Source organism: Xenopus laevis, chromosome 3L (assembly GCF_017654675.1).
Source record: "Xenopus laevis strain J_2021 chromosome 3L, Xenopus_laevis_v10.1, whole genome shotgun sequence".
Taxonomy (NCBI): domain Eukaryota; kingdom Metazoa; phylum Chordata; class Amphibia; order Anura; family Pipidae; genus Xenopus; species Xenopus laevis.
Window position 1 is genome coordinate 13375548 of NC_054375.1, and position 24478 is coordinate 13400025.

General features: G+C 43.5%; 1 protein-coding gene and 2 long non-coding RNA genes across 5 annotated transcripts in view; 1 reads left to right on the forward strand and 2 right to left on the reverse strand.

Annotated features, from left to right (window-relative positions):
• LOC121401025 overlaps positions 1-4505 on the forward strand; it is a 4920-nt gene extending 415 nt beyond the window's left edge. Inside the window, exons 1-2 of the long non-coding RNA XR_005966043.1 lie at positions 1-760; positions 4303-4505. The exon at positions 1-760 is cut by the window's left edge and continues 415 nt beyond it. This is a non-coding gene — a long non-coding RNA (uncharacterized LOC121401025). The remainder of the gene's footprint in view (positions 761-4302) is intronic.
• LOC121401031 lies at positions 2090-4400 on the reverse strand. The gene is made up of 2 exons (XR_005966051.1): positions 4273-4400; positions 2090-3644 (listed from the first exon to the last, which is right to left on the reverse strand). It is a non-coding gene; the product is annotated as an uncharacterized LOC121401031 (long non-coding RNA).
• Positions 4506-13730: 9225 nt separating the features above from the next.
• LOC121401012 (cytosolic carboxypeptidase 3-like) lies at positions 13731-24140 on the reverse strand. 3 transcript variants are annotated; one of them, XR_005966026.1, is made up of 6 exons: positions 23569-23715; positions 23261-23376; positions 22835-22903; positions 22509-22595; positions 14068-14122; positions 13731-13751 (listed from the first exon to the last, which is right to left on the reverse strand). XR_005966026.1 is itself a non-coding variant. In XM_041585416.1 (6 exons), exons 1-4 carry the CDS (start codon positions 23860-23862, stop codon positions 22837-22839), a joined length of 348 nt encoding a protein of 115 aa, XP_041441350.1. In that variant the 5' UTR covers positions 23863-24140; the 3' UTR covers positions 13923-14122; positions 22509-22595; positions 22835-22836. The 3 variants fall into 3 exon arrangements, 2 of the variants coding, with proteins under 2 accessions (XP_041441350.1, XP_041441351.1); XM_041585416.1 differs by lacking the exon at positions 13731-13751 and adding an exon at positions 23799-24140 and having other exon boundaries at positions 13923-14122; positions 23569-23669; XM_041585417.1 differs by lacking the exons at positions 13731-13751; positions 14068-14122 and adding exons at positions 20860-20891; positions 23799-24140 and having other exon boundaries at positions 23569-23669.
• Between the last annotated feature and the right edge of the window lie 338 nt (positions 24141-24478).

Here is a 24478-nt window from a genome sequence, read left to right on the forward strand (position 1 = left end):
CTCCTGATCTGCGCGACCCCTCAGCCCGACTCGGCCAGTATCTCCTGCCTGAGGATCTGTCCCTGGTGCTGAAAGCCGGGCCCGCCTGTAGCGCAGAGAGAAGAAGCCGCGACATCTCCGGCCCAGAGACACAGTTGCACTGGAGGAGTCGGGAGTCAAGGGCAACGTGTCGGGGGCGCGGGTTTAGTGGCAGGAGAGTCCGAGGCTGAGTGTGAGGGACAGGCCGGGGCAGCTGCTCTCAAACTGACACCAACTCGGGCCTTGAACAACCTCCGATCCACCAGCTGTTCCTTAATAATCATCTCACAGTTCATAGAAGGACCCCCCATAAACCAAACACTGCAAGGACTCAATAGGGAACCTCTTACTAGCAAGGACCCCCAGTCCAACTGTGACAAGTAGCTGATTAACAGGAGAAGCCCCCAGGCCTCCAGGGACCATACAAGAGACCCCCCCCCCCAGGCTGGACACAAACTCAAAGCCCTTAGTTGGGACCCTCGTTAACAAGAGGAGACCCAAACAAGAGTGAAGTTTAAAACCCCCTGCATGGATCTCATTAGTAATAACCAAACCAGGTAACCAGGTAAAGGTACAACTCCAATCCCACATTTAGGATCCTTTTACACCCCAAGATAAGCACCAGCTACTGACCAAGTGTGAGATCACAGCTCTGCTTCTCTTTCCATCCACCAGGAACTCCTCCAAGATTATCCTCACTGGAGAAACCCTGGTCTACATATACAAAGAGCAACAATTAAAGGTAATCCACTCTTTTGCGTTTCTACCTATAAACTGATATATACAGGGGGAGGGGGAAGCAGATCCTCCAGCACCTTGACATGTAAAGGAATTCTCCAACAAGTAACCCCATTTATAGGGTCCCAGTGACCATTACTACAAACCTCTCTTGGTGTCCTAATACCGGTCTCTGAAACCAGCAAGCTAAAACTTTCCTAGACGCAATTAAAGGTCAAGCACACCAGTCTACAGATACTTCCAAGCATGGACCTCTGATCAGAAAAGGCACCCATCAGCCCTACAGATGAACAAGGTCAACGTTGACCTAGATACCATCATCTCCCTGTGGAAATTAGCACCCTCACAGGTCCCCCCATCATCAACCAACTTCATTGCCTACCTGGAGTCAATTTAACATTTGTTCAAACAGAGGTGTCTTCACCCACTGGCGTACAATAAACCAAGCCAATGATGATATAATTACCTCCTGATGCTTTCTAACAGGATATAAGGCTGACAACAGATTCTTTGGAAACAGGTATGAATGGTAAATAACCACAGGGAAGGGGTCTATCAGTAAAGGGACTGACAAACAATTTCATATGCTCAGCCTGAAGCATTTTCATATTACCGAAACAAGTGTGCGCTATTCTGTGTCGGTGGCTTGCAAGCCGTGTAAGATGTGTATGAGATAAATTTCCTCATGTCAACCTTCTTCTTAAATGCTTTGGAACCCAGCTGGGTCCTCCAACTGAGTAGTTACATGGTATCAAGAGAAAAGCAGGTGCAATTATGTGAGTAAATAGCTCCATATCTTCCAAAGTTATACAATCAACTATACAGTCTGGGATGGGTTATATTATAAACAGTCTAAGAGCAGTGGGATAATGTCCAGATTTAGGACTATGTTGACGTTTATTGGTGCCTGCACAGTATGGAGCTATATCTTTCCATGATAAATCTAGATATCTAGATAAATGGTTCACCGGTAACATTTAGAAAGATTTCAGGGGCTGTAGCACTTGTTTGAAGAACATTCATGTAACAATATGAAAGTTAAACAGTAGATACAAAATGGCAAAAGCCTTATAAAAGGAATTGTCTCCATGCATCAAATTTCTTCATTCTGTGCATTCATACTTCACCCCCCAGGTGATACAGCCATCTCCAGCTTGTTAGATTCTCATTGTTGACATAAATGAAGCGAAAAATAAATTCCCCAAGGACCTCCAAGCCTATGTCTTTCTATCATGTGTAGCATCAACTTGAGCACAGACCAATAAGGTTTTCTTGTTGAAAGTTTCCAATGATGGAATCACAAAAAAATAAGGATTGCACACTCAGTCTTAAATAAAGATACAAAAAATATTTTATTAAACACTTACATAATAGCAGGTGTGCGCTTTCCAAATTGTACTTTGTTCCAATGATGGAATGTCGGTGACTAAAATGCTAGAATGTTCCCGTCAGAAAAGGTCCTTGAAATCTTGGGCAGCATCGTTGGCTGCCCCTTATGAGGCTGAATTGGCAGTTGGGCTGGCAGGGAATGGTTTCTTAGAGGACCCAGTTGGAGTTAGCGTTGTGACCCAGCATTGGAAGTAATGATGTGCCTTATGTCAAATACTGATTTAGCAGGAACTTCACTGAGCCCCACCATGAACTGTATGAAGAACCAATTTCTGTTCCCAACTCATAGAATTAGAACCATCATGCTAATGGTTTTGTTTTCTTATTCTCTGGATGGGTTGCTTTGGAAAGGTTGACCTCAATGAGATAGTTGTCAACCTAGTGTTTATGTGCTCAGGTTTAGGCAAATGGATGCCTTTTAGGGCAAGAAGTAATGATCTGCCTTATTTCAGATGTTGATGTAACAGGAACTTTACTGAGACCCACTATGGACCTCACAGAGACCCAAATTGGGTTCCCAACTCATAAAATTAGAACCATCATGGTTTTGGTTTTTTATTCGGATGGGTGACTCATAGAATTAGACTCATCATGTGAATGGTTTTGTTTTCTTATTCTCTGGATGGGTGGCTTTGAAAAGGTTGACCTCAATGAGATGGTTGTCAACTTAGTGTGTATGTTCAGGCAAATGGATAGATGCCTTTTTGGGCATCATTGGCTGCAACTCATGAGGCTGAATTGACAGTTGGGCTGGCAGGGAATGGTTTCTTAGAGGACCCAGTTGGAGTTAGCGTTGTGACCTCAGCATTGGCTTAGAAGTAATGATGTGCCTTATTTTAAATACTGATGTAGAAGGAACTTCACTGAGACCCACCATGAACTGCACAGTGACCCAATTTAGGTTCCCAACTCATAGAATTAGAACTATCATGGTTTTGTTTTCTTGTTCTCTGGTTGGGTGGCTTTGTAAAGGTTGACCTCAATGAGATGGTTGTCAACCTAGTGTGTATGTGCTCAGGTTCAGGCAAATGGATGGATGCCTTTTTGGTCATCATTGGTTGCAACTCATGAGGCTGAATTGGCAGTTGGGCTTGCAGGGAATGGTTTTTTAGAGGACCCAGTTGGAGTTAGCGTTGTGACCCCAGCATTGGCTCAAAAGTAATGATGTGCCTTATTTTAAATACTAATGTAGAAGGAACTTCACTGAGACCCACTTGAACTGCACAGAGATCCAATTTTGGTTCACAACTCATAGAATTAGAACTATCATGGTTTTGTTTTCTTGTTCTCTGGATGGGTGGCTTTGGAAAGGTTGACCTCAATGAGATGGTTGTCAACCTTTCTTCTTCAACCTTTCTGGCCCATCATTGGCTGCAACTCATCAGGCTGATGGCACTGATTATTATGTTATTCAAATATATCTATGGTCCTCAGACAGCACTGGGGACAAAGAAATCCTCATTTGAGCAGTTTTGTGTGGCTGTCCGCTTGCAACTGATCTGCATGGATAAGAATAGTCACTTCTCATTAAAGGGGAACTATGGCAAAAATGAAAATTTAATATAAGCTTCATCATACTGAAATAAGAAACTTTCTAAATACAACCAATTAAATATTCCGCATTGTTTCTGAAAAAAAAACAAGTTTATCTTCATTATTCCTCTCTCAGCATCTGTTTCTCTTCATTCTGTCTTCATGCAGCAGTTGGGTGTCAGATAATCACTGACAGTTAGATCCAATATATCTTTTAGGGGGGCTTCCTTTCCTAGCAGATGTATTAGAGCTCACTCAAATAACTGATTCCAGTACAAATAGATTCTAACAAAACAAAAATTCTGCTCAATTCAATTCTGCTCAAATCCTGCATGTAGAGAGACATGATGTCTGATGATTTTAATAGAGTGAGCTCTAATACATCTGGATCATTCATCTGACACCCAACTGCTGAATGAAGACAGAATGAAGAGAAACAGATGCTGAGAGAGGAATAGTGAAGACAAACTTAATTATTTCAGAATCAGTACAGAGTTATTCAGCAAAGATACCAAATCCCAGTGGTTTGGATAGAATAGAGGGTTAAATGAAAACTTGACAAATTATGAGCAGCCATATGAAGGACTCTCTCACCAGTCTGTCTCTCTTTGTCGCCCATTCCAGGGAGAGCAGAGCCGACTTGGAGATTTTTGGAAGCTTTTGTCTGCATGATGCCATCAATAGACCAGATTTTAATCACCCCGTCAACATCCAGACTAGCCACCCGGCGCCCGGAGCAGTCGACCCTGCCAGAGAAAAAGCAATAATGTTAACGGCTGGCAAATAAACAACTTTAAAGGGATGGTTCACCTTTGAGTTAACTCTTAGTATGATGTAGAGAGTGATATCATTATTATTATTGACATTTATTTATATCGCGCCAGCATATTTCTCAGTGCTGTAAAGTAAATGTGTTTATACAACGAAATCACATGAATTACATACATAGAACATATGGAGTTAAATACAACACAACCAATAAGGTACAAAAGGCGAGGAAGGCCCTGTGCAAAAGAGCTTACAATCTAAAGGGAAGGGAATAAGACACGAGGTGTGGGAGTGGGCAAGGTCAGATATAAGTGGGGGAGAGATGTAGTACTGTATGTGGTATTGCATTTGGTAGTTAAGCAGAGGGAGGGGAGGGTTCTCTAAAGAAGTGCGTTTTAAGAGATTTTTTGGAGGAAAGGATTTGGAAACCGTAAAGGGGATGTAAAGGCAAAAATAAAATCCAATACAAATCTCTACACAGTCGCCGACTGCTCTACAGGGAAACAAACAAAGCTGCTTGAGTTCTGCATGGCTGGGAAGTAAGGCGGGGGCTCCCCCTGCTGTTCATAAGTATGATTGTTTCCCTGCAGAGCAGTTAGGGACCGTCTGACAATTCCTATCCACAGCAGTAAATGAAGGGAGAATGTCACTGCATACAGTCAGGTTTCTTATAAAAAACAGTACAGATTTTTTAATTAAAGTATTTTGGAGTCTTTTTTCATAAAAGAAAGTAAAAATGGGGTTTTATTATTTTGCCTTTACATGCCCTTTAAACGTTGGGCTCCTGGATTCTACTTTCTGGTGTTCCGGATTGGTGCCTGCCTACAATCAATTTTCTATGACTTACTCCCCTTTGCTGAAGGTTTGGGACATGAGCACCTGAACCCATTGCAGAAATCATTATGGTTATACAGTTGCCCAAGGATTTTGGCTTTCTGTTTTTGAATGAGGATCAGTACCTGCAGTGCATGATGGAGGAATGGTGCTCCGCATACTCGTCCTGGCTCAGCACAATGAATGGTTGTGATGATTTCTCCTCTTTCCTTGCGCTGCTTCCCCCAGAACCTCTGCTCACTGAATCCACCGGCTCATTTTGTGCATCCGAACGCGAATCTGGATCAAGGTCTAAACTCTCTGTCTTCTTTTCGGTGCTCTGGGAACAAAACACATCAGATATATAAATGGCACATACCAGATCCCTCAGGGACAATCATGATAATCCATCTTATTCCATTTTATTTTCTGCTACTACAGAACAGGAACTGCAACTACAATAATCACATGGTCAGATTAGTCATCGGTTGAGTGATGTTTCTGCAACAACTGAATGATTTTTCCAAAAAGCTTACAAATGGGTCACCAGTTACACCCGCCATCAGGGTTACCAGGTTGGCTGATTTACAGCCAAATTTAAATCCCACGCCGGTTTTGAAAGTACAAACTAGACAAGTCACAGATTTTTGGGTCTATGGCTAGTTTCCAACTTGGAAACCAACCAATGTTTTTTCTTGCCCTAATGTGGCCAAGCCTGCCAACTTTTTGCCAAGTTGAATGTGAGACTACAATACCCAGCATGCAATGTGACTGACTTGCGTAGAAGTCGGGAGTTACCAGATTTTGGGCTCTGTACCGCAGTCTCCCGTCACTCTTAAGCATTCTCAAATTTTCAGTGACTTTCCTCAATTTCAGACAATTTTGGGCCAAAAATCTGCTGGTCACCAAAATGTCTAGAGGTTGACCTGTTTTACCAATATTTACTGAAATTGTATATTTATTACGGCTTTATAGGGTTACCACCTGCCCAGTATTTTACTGGCCTGGATGGTAAAAATGATAAAAAGTTGATCCCAATGTTATTAATAAGGAATAAAGATAAATATCTAGGAAGGTCAGTGATCCCAATGTTATTAATAGGGAATAAAGATAAATATATAGGAAGGTCAGTGATCCCAATGTTATTAATAAGGAATAAAGATAAATATATAGGAAGGTCAGTGATCCCAATGTTATTAATAGGGAATAAAGATAAATATATAGGAAGGTCAGTGATCCCAATGTTATTAATAGGGAATAAAGATAAATATATAGGAAGGTCAGTGATCCCAATGTTATTAATAGGGAAAAAAGATAAATATATAGGAAGGCCAGTGATCCCAATGTTATTATTAGGGAATAAAGATAAATATATAGGAAGGTCAGTGATATGATCCCAATGTTATTAATAGGGAATAAAGATAAATATATAGGAAGGTCAGTGATCCCAATGTTATTAATAGGGAATAAAGATAAATATATAGGAAGGTCAGTGATCCCAATGTTATTAATAGGGAAAAAAGATAAATATACAGGAAGGCCGGTATTTTTGTACGGAAAAGGTGGCAACCTTAGAGCCTTATGGGACCCCTATATCTCCTGAGCCCTCCTCTGTACTTATGCTTGAGTCCTGCGCGGGTCAATTTTTTGAAACTTGTACCAGCAACCCGAAATTTGACCCGCATGTTCCCGCTACTCGCCCCACAATAGGCCAAATAACCTTCCGATCGGGGGACACACAAAACCGGAAGCGAAGTCACATTTGCCCGGAAGTGACGTCACATTTGCCCGGAAGTGACGTACCATTTGCCCGGAAGTGACGTCGAATTTGCCTGGAAATAACGTTGCATTTGCCCGGAAGTGACGTCACTCTGGTGCTGAATCTTCACAAAAGAAAATGTAAAAACTGGTAGAACCACAAGGGTGGTTAGGTATCCAGCCCGATTACCTGCGGACTGCGCGCACAGGGACTTTTTGCCGAAACCTGATCACTTTGCGGGTATTCTGCAGGTACCCGACCCAATGCAGGACTTTAGCTTTCTCCCCGGGTGACAGGCTAACCTGTACCGTTTTGCTTTATGGAAAAATTTGTGAAACAGTCATTTAATTTTTAGACTTTTTTCACTGCACATCATATGCTATTTTTTGGGCTATTTTTGAAGTGCCTCTTGGCTAGTTTTGGGCTGGTTTTGTAGAAAATTAGACCTGGAAACCCTGCCCTCAATCAACAGGACAGTAGAACTCACCAATTTAATCCCCCCATAGAGATCACATATGTAGCAACACTGTGAACCACCTAATACCTTTGTGAGTCCGACCCATATGTATTATTAGGGATGCACTGAATCCAGAATTCGGTTCGGGATTCGGCCTTATTCAGTCGGCCGACCAAATCCTTCTGCCTGGCCGAACCAAATCCTTATTTGTATATGTAAATTAGGGGAGTGTAAGGAAATCACATGACTTTTCGTCGCAAAAGAAGAATTTTTCCCACTTTTTCTTTTCCTGCCCCTAATTTGCATATGCTAATTAGGATTTGGTTCGGTAATCAGACGAATCTTTCACCAAGGATTCAGGGGATTCAGCCAAGTCCCAAATAGTAGATTCAGTGCATCCCTATGTATTATTGAAAGTGTTACTAAATTGCAAATACACACTGGGGGTTATTTACTAAAATCCGAATTTATCTCATATTTTATTAATAAAAAAAACTACGAACAAACTCCTATGCCCGATTTTAGCTTATTTTATTACCTTTATCGTATTGCGGAAAAACGACATAAAATTGAGCAAACCCCCAAATCGTTCGGATTTTTCTGCCTCTTTGCTCAAATTGCTCACATTTTTCTGGCTTTTTTCCCCGAATTGCTCGATGTGTTTTCAAGTTTTTGTCCGAAAACCCTGAAAAAAGTCTGATTTTCGGGCTAAACCCAGTGCAGACCACGAAAACTTCAAACTGAGATGTGCCTCTCCCATTGACTTATACAGGACCTTGAGAGGGCTGAGATGGAGGATTTTCAGATTTGGGCTTTTTGCAGCATTGAGGTATAATAAATCTCAAAAAAAACTCTCGTTTTTGTTTCCCTCTAAAAATGTGAGTTTCCTAGTGAAAAAAACTTGAATTCTTAGAGACTTTAACATTCGGATTTTAATAAATAACCCCATTAGGGCAGAGACACACATAGGGGGAGATTAGTCGCCCAGCGACAAATCGCCTCTTCTTCGGGCGACTAATCTCCCTGAAAAGCCTTCCAGAAGAAACTTTGGATGACTTCTGAAAACTAAGAGCTCCGAGTGCCATCCCGCTGGCGATTTAAGGTATGAGGATCCAAAATACATAAAGATCCCTTATCCAGAAAACCCAAGGTCCGAGCATTTTGGATAACAGGTCCCATACCTGTATTTGATCCCAACTAAGATATAATGAATCCCTATTGGAAGGAAAACCAGCCTATTGGGTTTAGTACATAATTGTTTAAGGTATGAGGATCCAAAATACAGAAAGATCCGTTATCTGGAAAACCCCAGGTCCTGAGCATTCTGGATAACAGGTCCCACACCTGTACTTGATCCCAACTAAGATATAATTAATCCTTATTGGCAGCAAAACAAGCCTATTGGGTTTATTTAATGTTTACATGATTTTCTAGTAGAATTAAGGTATGAAGGTCCAAATTATGGAAAGATCCCTTATCCAGAAAACCCAAGGTCCGAGCATTCTGGATAACAGGTCCCATACCTGTACAACAGAAACTCGCCTCCAACCCTGTAAATCAAAAATAAGCTCCTGCTTTGAGGCCACTGGGAGCAACATCCAAGGGGTCGGAGAGCAAAATGTTAATCACAAACTACTGGTTGGGGATCACTGGGTTAAAGGGACAATAAAGACAGAGCCCATAATAAAGATTATTATTACCCACCTGTCCAGCTGTTCAGGCTGAGAGTTGTTTCGTTTGCACGGATCAGAGCAGCAGTTTTATTCCCTTGCAGAGACGTGAGCCAATCAGCTGGCAGTGCTGCGACTGACAGTTTCAGGAAACCTCCTGTTTGATTGTGTCCAGATACACTTGCAGAACAGACACTGACTTTGCATCATTCTCTCTCCACCCGGGGAGACACTAATCTGCGCTGGTCCTTATATGCCCTCCCTGCAATAACTGCCAGTGTGTTGGGCTTTAACCCTTTCACTGCCAGACCATTTTGCACTCTTTGGGGGTGTTCTCTTCACAGTTCTGCTGCCACCCACCCATTCCTGCCAATGACCACCCCTTCCTCCTCTGCCTATTCACAGTAGTAAAGCGGAGGTGTACTGGCCCTTTAAATTAAAGGAGAACTAAAGCTTAACTAAAGAAGTAGGTAGAAATGTTGTACAATATGTTTTGTGCTTCTGTACCAGCCCAAGGCAACCACAGCCCTTTAGCAGTAAAGATCTGTGTCTCCAGAGATGCCCCAGTAGCTCCCCATCTTCTTTTCTGCTGATTCACTGCACATGCTCTGTGCTGCTGTCACTTACTGAGCTTAGGGACCCACTCACAATATACAGTACACATAGAATAGAAATGTCACAATATAAGGCTGATTGGTAATTAATACAGATAATTACTACATGGCAGCACAGAAACCAGTGCAATTAGCATCTGAATTTAATAATCAGCCCTGTAGCATCAGATTATATTACAGGGGAAGCTCATTTTCTACTGGATAATTAGTGACGAGCCCTAAGCTCAGCTGCTCAGAGCCCACTGAGCATGTGAGTGTCACAGACACTTTCCAAGATGGTGACCCCCTGTGACAAGTTTGAAGTCCTGGATCATTGCTGCTATTGACAAGCTGAAACTTTAGCCTCGTGCAATAAGTTAACTATATAAAATATGCCATTTTTAGCCCCATTCATTTTTAGGGTTTACTTCTTCTTTAAATGTGAGGAATTTTCATTAAGGGAGTGTGCGCCACCTGCTCAAGGAAGGGCAGCTCTGCAGTTTTAAGAACAGAATAAGTGTATGGGACCTATTATCCAGAATGCTTCGGACTTTCCGGGTTTTCCGGATAACAGATCTTTCCATAATTTTCCATAATCTTCATATTTTAAGGGACAGCTTTATCAAGGGTCGAAGCAAAAATTTGAAGTAAAAAAAAAAATCGAAATTCAAGCTATTTTTGTGTACTTCGGGAATAGTCCAAATTAAATGTAAAACTTCGACTTCGACCATTCGCCATCTAAAACCTGGCGAATTGCTGCTTTAGCCTATGGGGGACCTCCTAGAACCCATATGGAGTCAATTGGTCGACTACGTTTTTTTTAAAAAAAAATACTTTGAATCAAATTAGATTAGAACGATTGAATACAGCCTATTCACCCTCAAAAAAACCTTTAGATTTGTTTAATACATTATGGTTTGTTTTTTTTTTTTATTCAAATTTCAAAGTTATGGGAGTTCAAAAAAACTCCCATTACTTTAGAAATTCGACCCTCCATTCATACACCCATTTAACTAGAAGTCCCTTCACCCAATCATCTTCCCATTCTATTATCCATCAAACCAGCTATCCATATGTTTCTTGCACTCTTCCAAACAACTATACAGGTAATCATCAATGCACATATACAACCAGCTATCCTCCCTTCATCCAAACATATATCCATCCATCATCCATGCACTCATCCAAACTAATCATCCATGCACCTATTAACTATTCTCTCCATCATCCACTCATCTCTCCATTCTACCATCCAATCTTCAACCATGCACCAATCAAACCAACTATCCACTCCTTCATCCAATCATCTTCCCATCCTACTATCCACCCATCAAACCAACTATCCACTCCTTCATCCAATCATCTTCCCATCCTACTATCCACCCATCAAACCAACTATCCACTCTATCCAACCATCTCTCCATCCTATTAGGCATCTTTTATCCATCTAACCAACTATCCATATGTTTCTTGCACTCTTCCAAACAACTATACGAGTAATCATCAATGCACTTATACAACCAGCTATCATCCCATCATCCAAACATATATCCATCCATCATCCATGCACCATTAAATTATCCTTTCCATCGTCCACGCATCTCTCCATCCTACCATCCAATCTTCATCCATGCACTCATCAAACCAACTATCCACTCATTCATCCAATCATCTCTCCATTCTACTATCCAATCTTCATCCATGCACCTATTAAACCAACTATCAACTCATTCATCCAATCATCTCTCCATTCCACTATCCAATCTTCATCCATGCACCTATTAAACCAACTATCAACTCCTTCATCCAATCATCTCTCCATTCTACTATCCATCCTTCATCCATGCACCCATCAAACCAACTATCAACTCCTTCATCCAATCATCTCCCCATCCTACTATCCACCCATCAAACCAACTATCCACTCATTCATCCAATCATCTCTGCATCCTACTATCCACTCTTCATCCATTCACCTATCTAACCAAATATCCAACAAATCATTCACAAGGACATCCAACCAATCATCCAAGCACTCCTCCATCAGGTGATACTTGTGTTGGTGTCTAACCAACTATTAAATGTGCACCCCTCCAACTAACCAGTTATCCTATCACCCTTCCTACCAACTAATCATTCATGCACCCACCCATCTATCATCCTTGTACTCATCCAAACAATTATACATTCATCATCCATGCACACATTCTGTCATCTGTCCATCCGTTCATCCAACTATCTCCAACCATCTATCCATCACCGGATGCATGTTTATATAACAAAGTGTCTAACCAACTATCAATTGCTTCATCTATGCACTCCCTCCAACTACCTACTTTTCCTATCACCCATCCACCCATCCTACCATTGAGTCATCCATGCACCCTACCATCCATCTAATGATCCATGCACTCATCCAACCAATTATCCACCCATGGTCCCTACACACATCTATCCGCCCCTTTACCCAATCATCTCTCCAACCAACTATCCATCACCTGATGCATGCCCAGAGTTTAACCCACTATGAATTCCTTTATCCAGGTACCCCTCCAACTAACCATTTATCCCACACCCATGCACCCATTCTGCCAACTAGTAATCTATCTGTTAGTGGTGCGGGTGGGATATGAATGTGGGGCTATAGGGAAATGCCATTGCTGGACGTTGGCTTTGGGCTGCAGCAGGTTTGGCTCACATAAGCCACTGAATACTGTTCCCCTATTGGTGGGTATAACAGGGAGGGACAGTGGCTCCGTCACTTCCACGCGGTTACCTCTCCCGTCACGCTCCATGGTGCTCGTTGGGGCTGAACTACACACGAGTTTCTCTTTAGTGCTTAGGAAAGGATTGATCCCTCGATGCACCAGGGAAGCATCAAAGCCTGTTACAAAAATAAATGGAGCCTGACCAACTGAATGTAGATTAAAAATCTACCAATTAAAGGCGATATTAACCAAAAATAATTTGTAATATGGGGCAAACAAAGGTACTGTCAAGTCAGGGAGAAAAACTTCTATTTACCTGGGAAATTGGGAACCTTGGGGGTCTCCGTGGGCTTCACTGGGATGGAAAAGGCCAAACCATTTGCTTTTTGGGGCAGCATCAAGTTGCAGCTAACGGGATCATAGAGCAAAACTGTAGCACGGCCCAAATCTTGAGCCATTCTTCCAATCCAAAGGCTGCTGGTTCTGACAGAGACACATTGTATATCGTGAAATCATTGTGATATAAAGAGCTTTAAAGGGAACATAAACCTTCCTAACTCTCTTCCTGCCCCTATTGCTACAAAGAAGGTTCCACAACTGTGCTCAGTGCAGGAGACTCAATGCTATTGATATTCCCCGCGAGTGTAACTACAATTCTCAGCATAAGGTTGCTGGGAGTTAGTTGCAGGTTGGACATTCCTAATCTAAGTCACTGTCTCCAGACCTGGGCGCGGACTTACCTTGGCTGTTTTTCTCAGCTGTATATGGAATCAGGAACCGGATCGTTCCCTAAATAGAAAAAAATAAAAAAAGCCCACTTATATCTTTGGGTGCACAGCACTGATCCTTGGAGCTTACATTCTGCGATACAGATGCTTTCCCCTTATTTCTCTGCTGGCAATTTACTAATCTCCGTTTAGTAGATTGCCTGCAGAGAATCACTGTACCAACCACCTCCAGCAGGAGGCAGCAAAGAACAGACCAATCATTGCTGCCCCACCCCTGTGATCCCTCACCCGATTGGTCTATAGCTCCTCCGATTCCTAAATCCTGATTGGGGAGGCCATTGGGGTGAGGGAACTTGGACAAAAGGCGTTTTAGCAATGTCGGGGTCCTGTTCCAGCCAAATCCTGGGGACACAGACACTCACATAAATACTCACATACAGGATTCTTACCCTTTCTCACACTCACATAGGGTGTTGGGTGTTGCAGTTCAAGTGCATTGATATCTATGGGTACTTCCATGGTGGGGGGTAGTGTTGGAAATGTCCTTTATGCCTTTGTTCTGGAGACACGTGTGAGACTGAAAGAAAGGGGAGCGAGAAACACTAAAACGAGTTAGTTATAATTTGGGGGATATGATAAATAGGGGTGCTCCAAATTCAGCATTCACTGATTGGACTGAAACCCGGCAGGAATCAGCAACAATCTCTAGGGCTCAGCAAAACTCAATCAAAACCCAGCAGGTCAATGCTCCAGCTCTGTTCATCAGCCAGGCTTCTGCTACATTATTTGGGAGTCAGAACCAGCAGTGCAGAGAGTATAAACAGTCACTGCTTACAAGTAGATTGTGACGTGATTGTGATAGAGTGCGGCAATGAAATCAATCTGTCTCTCACCTTGGTGGATATGACTTGTCCGTCGGGGGTTGAAGACCAGATACACAACGGACACCTTTGCAGAGACATAAATGAAGGAAGGGTAAGAAAATGAAACCATTTCTGACTCTTGCTGTAGCTTCATTGCTCTGCATCACATTGCTGCCCAAATCTCAGATCACTGGGGAAAGACACATTTCAGATTCACATTTCAGGGCAGCATAGAAATCAGTGCAGTCTGCATCAGAATTCATTCATAATCAGGCCTGTAGCATCAGCTTCTACAATAGATGAACCTCACTTTCTGCTGAATGATTTCCCCCGACCCCTAAGCTCAGCTTCCCAACAGCAGCCCAGGACCCACTGAGCATGTGCAGTGCCACTGACTCACAGAAGATGCCTAACAAGATCCAAGATGGGGAGCTGCGGGGGGGCGGAGCCGCATGCCGTACAGCTAGGTCGCACGCAAAGGGAGCTCCGTCGGCAATTACCCTGTACAGTCCATAGCTGGCCCTACCTGGCACCAACTTTCGGGTCGGAACCTGGCCCAGTCCATACAGCGACGGCGATGAGGAGGAATAATCCAGGCAGTCAGCGGGTACGCTCTGAAACAGCGGCCAAATTAGAGCAATATGCGCGCAGCACCAGACAAGATGGCGCCCGCGCTCCCTCTGTGTCCCAGGAGCAGCAGGTAGAGCGGGAGGGGAGAGATACGGGCACAAGTTCCCCAGTAATACAGAGATCTGTGGGGAATAAAACAGGCCAACGCTCTCGCTCAGGGGCCATGTCAGAGCCTGAATCACAGCCGCACGATGCCAGTCAAAATGGCACCAGTACCCCTCCCCCAGCTTCCCCAGAGCAGCACCACCAGAATGATGAGGATGCACAGATGAATGCTGCTCCAACCACACAGGACATCATGACAGCAATAGCCTCCCTGCAAGCTTCATTAACTGCAACCTTTACCACCAAGATTGAGGAAGTAAAGGTGGAACTATCGCTGCTGAAGCAGGATGTGCAGGCCATCCGGGAACGAACAGGTGCCGTGGAGGAAAGGGTGGGGGCCCTAGAGGATCGCACTGCTCCTCTACCCAACGAGATCACCCAGCTGCACAAATTGATGAAACAGGCCACAGACCGCATGGAAGACATGGAAAATCGCCAAAGGCGCTCTAATGTCAGAGTGGTTGGACTACCAGAGAAATGCGAAGGGCAAAATCCTGAACTCTTTGCGGAACAGTGGCTGAAAGACATGCTGGGAGCTGAAATATTTTCACAACAATTTGTGGCAGAGAGAGCTCATAGGGTACCTACGAGAGCCCCTCCCCCTGGAGCCCCCCCACGACCCTTTCTTATTAAACTGTTAAACTATCGTGACAGAGATACGGCATTACAAGCTGCAAGGAACAAGGGTGATATCTATTATCAAGGAGCCCGTGTTTCATTTTATCCTGACTACTCAGCAGCCCTGCAGCGACAACGGAGCACATTCTTCGGAGTCAAAAGGCGCCTGCGGAACATGGGGATAGTCTACAGTATGATCTACCCGGCCAAGTTGCGGATTGTGGATGGCGGTAAAATACAGCTTTTTGACCAGCCTGACAACGTCCAGCACTGGATAGATACTCGTCCAAGACCACGGCCAAGCAGTCCACATCGACCACAGAATAGTCTGCCGCGCCATTCAGGTCCAAGAGGAAACCCAGCCTAACCAAGGGGTACTGTAAGTAAAGGTTTGGGGGAACCCCCCCCTTTCAAAGAATAACTGAAGTGGGTAAAGTTTATTCATTGCAACGGCAGTCCCTCTGCTGTATTTGGCACTTTGGGGCAAGTGGATCTTTTTTTTTTTTTTTTTTTTTTTTGGTGCACGAAGGAGAGATATATATCCTAACAATGCCGGCCATATCTGGCCTACTCCCCTTCCCCGTCTGCCGCATACCCAGGGTCAGCACACTTTATTCGACGGAGCGCACCCCCCTCTGCTGTGAAGTAAACAGCACTGTGACACTTAAGAGTCCTTTAAGATACATAAGGAAAGTTGACAGAACAATTTAAGTTAAATCCGGTACTTGCCGATGAACTAGTTTTTTTTTATTTTTTGGTTCCAGTTGTGAGCTCTCACTCTATAACGGTGTTTCGGGAACAATGTATCTCCTGAATTTTTTGGGGGGGATACCGGGTGGGGGGTTTTGGTTGGGATTTACTGTAATTTGTGTATACTCTCTCACTTTCTCTTCTCTCTCTTCTCTCTCTCTTATGATGGGTACCCATGGTTTGTTGGTGTTTTATCAATACGTACCAGCCTGTGTTGCACTCCAAGTAGATTCCCTTTTTATCTTACAATGGCAGGGACAAAACTCAGATTAATCTCTTGGAATGTCAGGGGTCTAAATGATAAAGTCAAGCGTTCCCTGGTATTGGATCACCTTAAAAAACATGGAGCAGATATTTTACTACTCCAAGAGACTCACTTAGCCGGGCAGAGGGTGCGAGCCCTGAGGAGGCAATGGCTGGGTCCAATTTACCATGCCGAATACTCAACTTACTCAAGGGGTGTAGCAATCTTGTTCAGAAAATCAGTTAGACCACACGTGGAGACTGTTAAAACAGACCGGCTAGGCAGATATATAATATTGAAGGTAACGATTGGCACATACACTTTGATCTTAGTTAATGTGTACTCCCCTCCCCCGGGTGGGCTTGACTTGCTACAGGTGATTCTTGAAAAAGTAGCGGAGATAGGCGACATTCCCTCCCTTTGGTTCGGAGACTTTAATGCGGTTCCGGACCCCAAGCTGGATAGACTCCGCCCATCTGGGGGGGACTCTGGGGTTCTTGGGGATTGGTTGGAGACCACAAATCTAACTGACACATGGAGATGGATGCACACTGCTGAACGGCAGTACTCATGCTATACGGTGACAACATCGGCACTTTCTCGCATAGATCTGGCTCTGGCCTCTCCCCGGGTGTTACAGAGAGTGGACTCAGTATTTTTTAACTCTAGAGTGTGCTCCGATCATGCCCCACTGCAATTAGTTCTCAGAATAGGTGATGGCGGAGGGATACGTCAATGGAAACTGCCTCCCAGATGGATAAAAGATGATTTTGTCAATGAGTCTTTTACCAAACAATATGGGGAATTTTGGGAACTTAATGAGGGGACAGTACAGGAACAGGTAGCTTGGGACGCCAGTAAGGCCTTTACTAGGGGAGTGTACATCTCCTTAATCAAAGAGTCCAGGCGCAGACATGATGCAGAGCTGCAAACGTTGAGGGAAAGATTGGCAGAGACTGAGCAGGACTTTGCTAATGTACCTACTGAACTGCAGGGGGCGGCTCTTGAGCTCGCGCAAAGGAATGTTAATTTAGCCTATGTTAATAAATACTCCCAGTGGGAAATTAGGAGAGCAGCCTCGTGGTATGATAGGGGGGATAAATGTGGGAGGCTCCTGGCCATACTCTCAAGGGAACCGCAACAACTAACATCTATCCCACGGCTGTCCACAGCCGAAGGGGTAGAAATTCATGAGCAAACCCTGATTCAGGCTCAGTTTGTTAAGTTCTACTCTAAGTTATACAGTCCCAAAACACATAACTCATTAGCAACACTCGCCCAATACCTAGATACGATCCGGATTCCAAGACTAAACCCTGAGGAATCCACCCTGCTTAACCAGCAAATCACCTTGGAAGAAATAACAGAGGCTATAGATGCAATTCCCAGTGGGAAATCCCCTGGACCGGACGGGTTACCTATAGAATGGTACAAAATGCAGAAAGAATTGGTGGCGCCCAGGCTTCACTCGTTATTCAATGCCATACTCCAAGGGACCCCCTTACCAGACAGCTCCAAGTTAGCCACAATTACGTTAATTCTGAAAGCAGGGAGGCCAGCTGACAGATGTGAATCCTACAGGCCCATCTCCCTTTTAAATACGGATATTAAAATACTAGCTAAACTTTTGGCCAATAGGCTAAAGCAGGTTGTAGACCAACTAATCCACCCTGATCAGACAGGTTTCATGCCTACAAGGGCCACGGATATTAATATAAGGCGACTTTTTACTAACATATGGGCCACTCATGAGGACACGGGGGAAAGAGTAGTAGTGTCCCTTGATACGGAAAAAGCCTTTGATACGGTGGAATGGTCGTATCTCTGGCCCCTTCTAACAAGATATGGGTTGGGAGAACATTTCATCAAGTGGGTTAAAGCATTATACGATGCTCCACGAGCCAGAATCTTGATTAACGGAGAGCTGTCCCAGGAGTTCCAACTAGCTAGAGGTACCAGGCAAGGCTGCCCATTGTCCCCTTTGTTATTTGCCCTGGCAATAGAGCCACTGGCTATACTAATTCGGAATAATCCTGATATTAAGGGGCTCAAGATCCAAAGGGTTGTAGAGAAAATCTCATTATACGCAGATGATATGCTAGTATATTTGGCCAATCCTAGAGACTCTCTTGAAGAGCTTTTGAGGGAGGTGGTGCAGTTTGGTGACCATTCTGGCCTTCGGGTCAACTGGGCAAAGTCAGTGCTGTTTCCAATTGATGGTGAGTGCGGCAGGGATTTGCCCCAGGGAATCCCTTTGCAGTGGGTATCTTCTTTTACATATTTAGGTATAGTGATTCATAAAGACCCACAGCAATACATGGAATTAAACCTTTCCCCGGTAGTGAGAGCCCTAAAACAGAAAGCTCAGAACTGGATTAACCTCCCGTTATCCCTCCCAGGCCGCGTTAATTTAATAAAAATGATTTTCCTGCCAAAATTTCTCTACGCATTTCATAATGCGCCTGTTATACCTAGCAGAAGGTGGTTCAAAGAGCTGGATGCTTGTGTCAGAAATGTGGTGTGGGCTGGGGAAGGACCTCGCATTTCTCTGCAAATGCTGCAAGCCCCGGTGACTAAAGGAGGCCTAGCGCTTCCCAATTTTCAATTATACTTTTATGCTAGTCAGCTGGTCTATGCCTGGTGGTGGCTTAACCTGGATGGATGCAGCGGTGATCTCCTCTTTTGAAGCTCTGGCCAATCAACTTCACAGAGGGCTCACATCGGTGTACCCCTTAACCCCCAATATGAAATCAGTGCTGCACATATTTTCTAAAACGGTAATTGCAGAGTACAGGAAGGGAGGCAAATGGTCCAAATGGACCCCATTGTGGGGCAATAAGAACCTTGCCCAGTTCAGGGCTATCCCAGATGTAAGTGTTTGGGCTAATGCAGGGGTTAAATATCTTAAGGACATAGTGTCCTCTGAGCACATCAAACAGTTTGCTCAACTGAAACAGGAATTTGATTTACAGAACAGTATGCTGTTCAGGTATCTGCAGCTCAGACATGTGTTCGTGGCCCAATTTGCCATGGAACCTGTGAACGTGGCAGAATCCACTATTGAACGCTACTTGCGCAGGCCTGAGCTCTCTAAACCTGTCAGTTGGTTCTATGCCATCCTCCAGCAGGGGGACTTCGATCCAATAGGGCATATTAAGGGTAAATGGGCCCAAGATGTTCCCGATATAGATGAGGGATCTTGGAGGGAAATACTGGAGCAGATCCCTGAAATAAACATTTCAATAAAGGATAGATACATTCACACGAAATTTCTGAATCGAGTTTATTATACTCCGCACAGGTTGGCACAAATATATCAAGGATATCCGGATGTATGTTTTAAATGTAATGCTGAACAAGGCAATTATTTGCATGTGTTCTGGGAATGCCCTAAGATACAACGCTTCTGGACTTCAATACTTACTTTTATGGTCTCCTCTTTGGGCTTACCTAACATCCGGACCCCTGAATTTTGTTTATTGGGGCACATTGGAGATTTGAGTCTTCCGTCAGGAGACAGGTTGTGCCTCCATCAGTTACTCCACTATGCCAGAAAGGTAATACTCCTGACATGGAAATCTATGGAGCCGCCCACCTTGAAGTTCTGGAAAAAACTCATTGACGACATGCTTCCAAAACAAAAATTGGTATACCTGGCCCGGGGTTGCCCCGAAAAGTTTGGGAAAATATGGGATCGCTGGCTGGACGATGCGCTAACTGATCCGGGTAACGGATAAAATGAGACATTGTTGAATTACCAGCCAATTACACTTTAAATGAGACTGTGATCTGGGAAGCCCATCTTTCTTTTCTCTTCCTTTTTGTGTTTTCTTTAGTTTCTTTCTTCTATGTATAAAAAGTGAAAAAGTTAATAAAGAAAATCTTACAAAAAAAAAAAAGATGGGGAGCTGCAGGGGATAATTAAAAGGGTGGTTTACCTCTAAGTTAACTTTTGATATGTTATACAATGGCTAATTCTAAGCAACTTTTAAATTGGTCTTCATTATTTATTTGTTGTAGTTTGTTTAATTATTTGCCTTTTTCTCTTTCCAGCTTTCAAATAGGGGTCACCGACCCTATCTAAAAAAACAAACGCTCTGTAATGCTACAAATGTATTGTTATTGCTACTTTTTATTACTCTTTCTATTTAGGCCTCTCCTGTTCATATGGTTGCTAGGGGAATTTGGAGCCTAGCAACCAGCTGGCTGACATTGCAAACTAAAGAGCTGCTGAATAAAAAGCTAAGTAACTCAAAAATTAAAACTAATAAAAAATTAAAACCAATTGCAAATTGTCTCAGAATATCCCTCTCTACGTCATACTAATTCAAAGGTGAACAACCCCTTTAAGGGATCTCCCTAAACCCACAGCTGAAACCTTAGGCCAAACCTTTTTGTTATCCGGAATCCGGAATAAATCCTCTCTGGGAAGTTTGGGAGATGAAGTCCTGATCTTCGCAGGCGTTTTCTGTAACTCAGTTGCCTTCTGCAGCGCAGCCAATCGTATCTAAGGAGCCAACTCCCCGACATGAGCAGAACAAAGTCACTGCCATCAACATATATAATAGGTACCATTTCCCATGTGCTGCTTGTGGGCTGAGCCCTGCACTGTTCTGCATAGCAACAGAATTCTTTCTGCAGGAGCTGCACTAGTTATACTAGTAATTAATCTGATATAGGCAGTAATGCAAGGGCAGACGGCTGATTGGTTGCTGTAACAGCACCGGTATTTGACCAATCCCAGAACAGATACTGGATGTGTTGGTCACCATTCTGGCTCCATACCTTCCATAATTCTCTGTATCCACTCCCAAATCCCTCCTGCTAATGAGATAAGGATTGGAGGTGTGGTTAGCAGATGTGGGTGTGGCCGGCGTGCTGCGTGTGCGTATGCGCGTAATGTTTTTGCCGCAACCGCCCGACAAAGGAAGAGGTTGTAGATCTGGGCCAGCAGGTTTTTTCCCAGTGTTCTGCCGGCCCAGTCTGACCCTGTTTACAGGAGGTCTGTGACTCAAGCAGGGGGTGGAGCTAGAACACTCCTATGGCAGCTCACAGGGGAAGGGTCAGGAATGCTTAAAATCAGAGATCACATTAATGTTTAGGCAATCCTGCACCAGGAATAAATATATAGTATATGTTAGAGTTTTGCCAGATGGGCAGATAATTGGCTGCAAATGAAGAGGCGCCACAAGAGCTGACGCTTCACTTCACCTATTAGGACTCATTGCACAGAGGGTCCGTAAGAAATGATATGTATAAGGACCCAACAGTATCGTTTTGTCTTCTTTACAGGGAGAAACCCTGTGAGATCTCAATGAGCAGAACAAGAGATAAACAAGAACTATCGATCCTTACGGCAAATCCTCAGCTGATGCAACACTAACAGGATCTCGCTGTAATTAATATTCTGTATTGCAGCAGCTGTCTGGTTGCTATGGTCCAGTTTACCCTGGCAACCATGCATCGCTTTGAATGAGAGAGTTGAAAATGAATAGGAAAGAGGCTGAGTAGAAAGATAAGGAATCAAAAATAATAAAAATACAATTGTAGCCTCACAGAACAATAGGTTTTTTTGCCTGCAGGGGTCAGTGACCCCCACGTGAAAGCTGGAAAGAAACTGAAGAGTAAGGTAAACAATTGGGACTTGGTTTATGGGTTGTCTGGCACCCGTGTGATGCGATGATGTTACTTTAAAGGGGTTGTTCACCTTTAAATTAACTGTTAGTATGTAGAGAGGGGTATTCTTTTAATTTTTTTTTATTAATTGTGGTTTTTGAATTATTTAGCTTTTTATTCAGCAGCTCTCCAGTTTGTAATTTCAGCCATCTGGTTGGTAGGGTCCAAATTTCCCTAGCAACCATGCATTGGTTTGAATAAGAGACTGGAATATTAATAGAGGAGAGGCCTGAATAGAAAGAGGAGTAATAAAAAGTAGCAATAACAATACATTTGTAGCCTTACTGAGCATTTGTTTTTTAGATGGGGTCACTGACCCCCATTCAAAAGCTGGAAAGTGTCAGGAAAAAAAGGCAAATAACTCAGAAAGTATAACACATAGATAATGAAGAACAACTGCAAAGTTGGTAGGAATTGGCCATTCTATAACATACTAAAAGTCACATACCTGGGTTTCTTGCTTTGTGTTCAACTGAAGATTCCTGTGCAGGTTTCTCTCCTTTTTTGTCTTCAGAACCTTCTTCATGGGCTTCATCTAAACACGGGGAATAAAGAGCTAACACTTCTCTACAACAGGGTGTAGCACTATATCTCTGTATGTGCAGCTTCCATGGACTCTAATGCTCCATGCAGCAAAACATTTGTAGCTGCCTCTTAATTGTATTATATTTTAAAACAAATAATAAACGTTGCACAACAGGGCAGACAGAGGATGATCAAGACTAAAAGGCTACTAGAAAAATTGTATTTATTTATTTTTTCCCTGAAGTTTACCTTTAAAGCCATTTCCAAGAGGTGAGCAGGGGGTGCGTTAGAGTCAGAGCTGTCAGAACATGCAGAGAACTGAAAAATAATGAAACAGGGGGTACAGTATCCCTTATAATACATGAGTGATACTCAGAGTTCCCTGTATAACTCAGCCTGCAGCCTTGTGCCTTTATATGGTCACAGAACAACCCCTCAGTGACTTCTAATATCCTTATCATTTACAGTAGGGGGTACATTATCCCTTATAATACATGAGTGATACTCAGAGTTCCCTGTATAACTCAGCTTGCAGCCTTGTGCCTTTATATGGTCACAGAACAACCCCTCAGTGACTTCTAATATCCTTATCATTTACAGTAGGGGGTACATTACCCCTTATAATACATGAGTGATACTCAGAGTTCCCTGTATAATAAACCCAATGCCACTCACCTAGAATCCAGATCCGAGAGAATATTGTCCAGCAGGGATTCGGGGTCTAGTTGGCCACTCCTGGCTTTTACTTGTAGTATCAGGATTTCCTCCAGTTCTTTTAGGAAGATGATGTTCTAGGACATAAACCAGGGAGACTTTCAGTAAAGACTAAAGTTTGTCTGTCCCTTTAAGCTCTCTGGTTGTGACTCTTGAAACAATGTAGCAGAAGTCAATCCTCCTGCAGGTCTGATCCCCTCCCAGCTGCAACTACACTGTTTCAGGAGTCAGAATCATTTAAGAAAGGCAGGAAGGTTCATGAGTCTTACCTTGGTTTGATGGGGGTCGCAGAAATCCAACAGAGTATCACACAAATGATATCCCACGGACTCCAGATCTTTGGTGCTGAAATGGGTTCCACACCGCCCACCTCTAAAGAGGGAATTGCATTAATCATTAGAAAAGAAACATACACATTAAAAATGATGGATAAGTGGACGGGGCTTGTTTATTCACGTTAAGGAATCAAATTTAGGTGTAACACTGACAATCCTCTTACCTAGGGTTGAACCACAGTACGTGGCCTCTAAGGTGTAACTGTTCTGGATTCCCATTTTCCACATCACCCCTCGCCCTGTTCCCTCCTTACTCTTCTGCACCTTCAACTTACAGCTTGAGAAAGAAAACTGAATGGGGCGACAGTAAGTGGTTTCACTGGAGAGGGTTTTTATGAGCTCAACAACTCAAGGATTTCACTCCCTTATACCCTATAACTCACCCTTTCTACAATGGAACCTTCCCGCAGACTATTCTCCCCACTGTTACTATAGGCACCATCTCTCCCTACTATACCTGCTATCCCACAGTCACACTCCCTTCCCAGAGACTATTATCCACTGTTACTATAGGCACCATCTCTCCCTACTATACCTGCTATCCCACAGTCACACTCCCTTCCCAGAGACTATTATCCCACTGTTACTATAGGCACAATCTCTCCCTACTATACCTGCTATCCCACAGTCACACTCCCTTCCCAGAGTCTATTATCCCACTGTTACTATAAGGCACCATCTCTCCCCACTATACCTGCTATCCCACAGTCACACTCCCTTCCCAGAGACTATTATCCACTGTTACTATAGGCACCATCTCTCCCTACTATACCTGCTATCCCACCGTCACACTCCCTTACCAGAGACTATTATCCCCACTGTTACTATAGGCACCATCTCTCCC

Coding starts and splice junctions, on each gene's coding strand:
- LOC121401012 (XM_041585416.1), bottom strand. CDS start 23,862: ATGTGGAAAATGGGAATCCAGAACAGTTACACCTTAGAGGCCACGTAC. Junction 23,670..23,798: donor GTACTGTGGTTCAACCCTAG/GTAAGAGGATTG, acceptor CCCTCTTTAGAG/GTGGGCGGTGTGGAACCCAT. Junction 23,377..23,568: donor GCGACCCCCATCAAACCAAG/GTAAGACTCATG, acceptor TTTATGTCCTAG/AACATCATCTTCCTAAAAGA.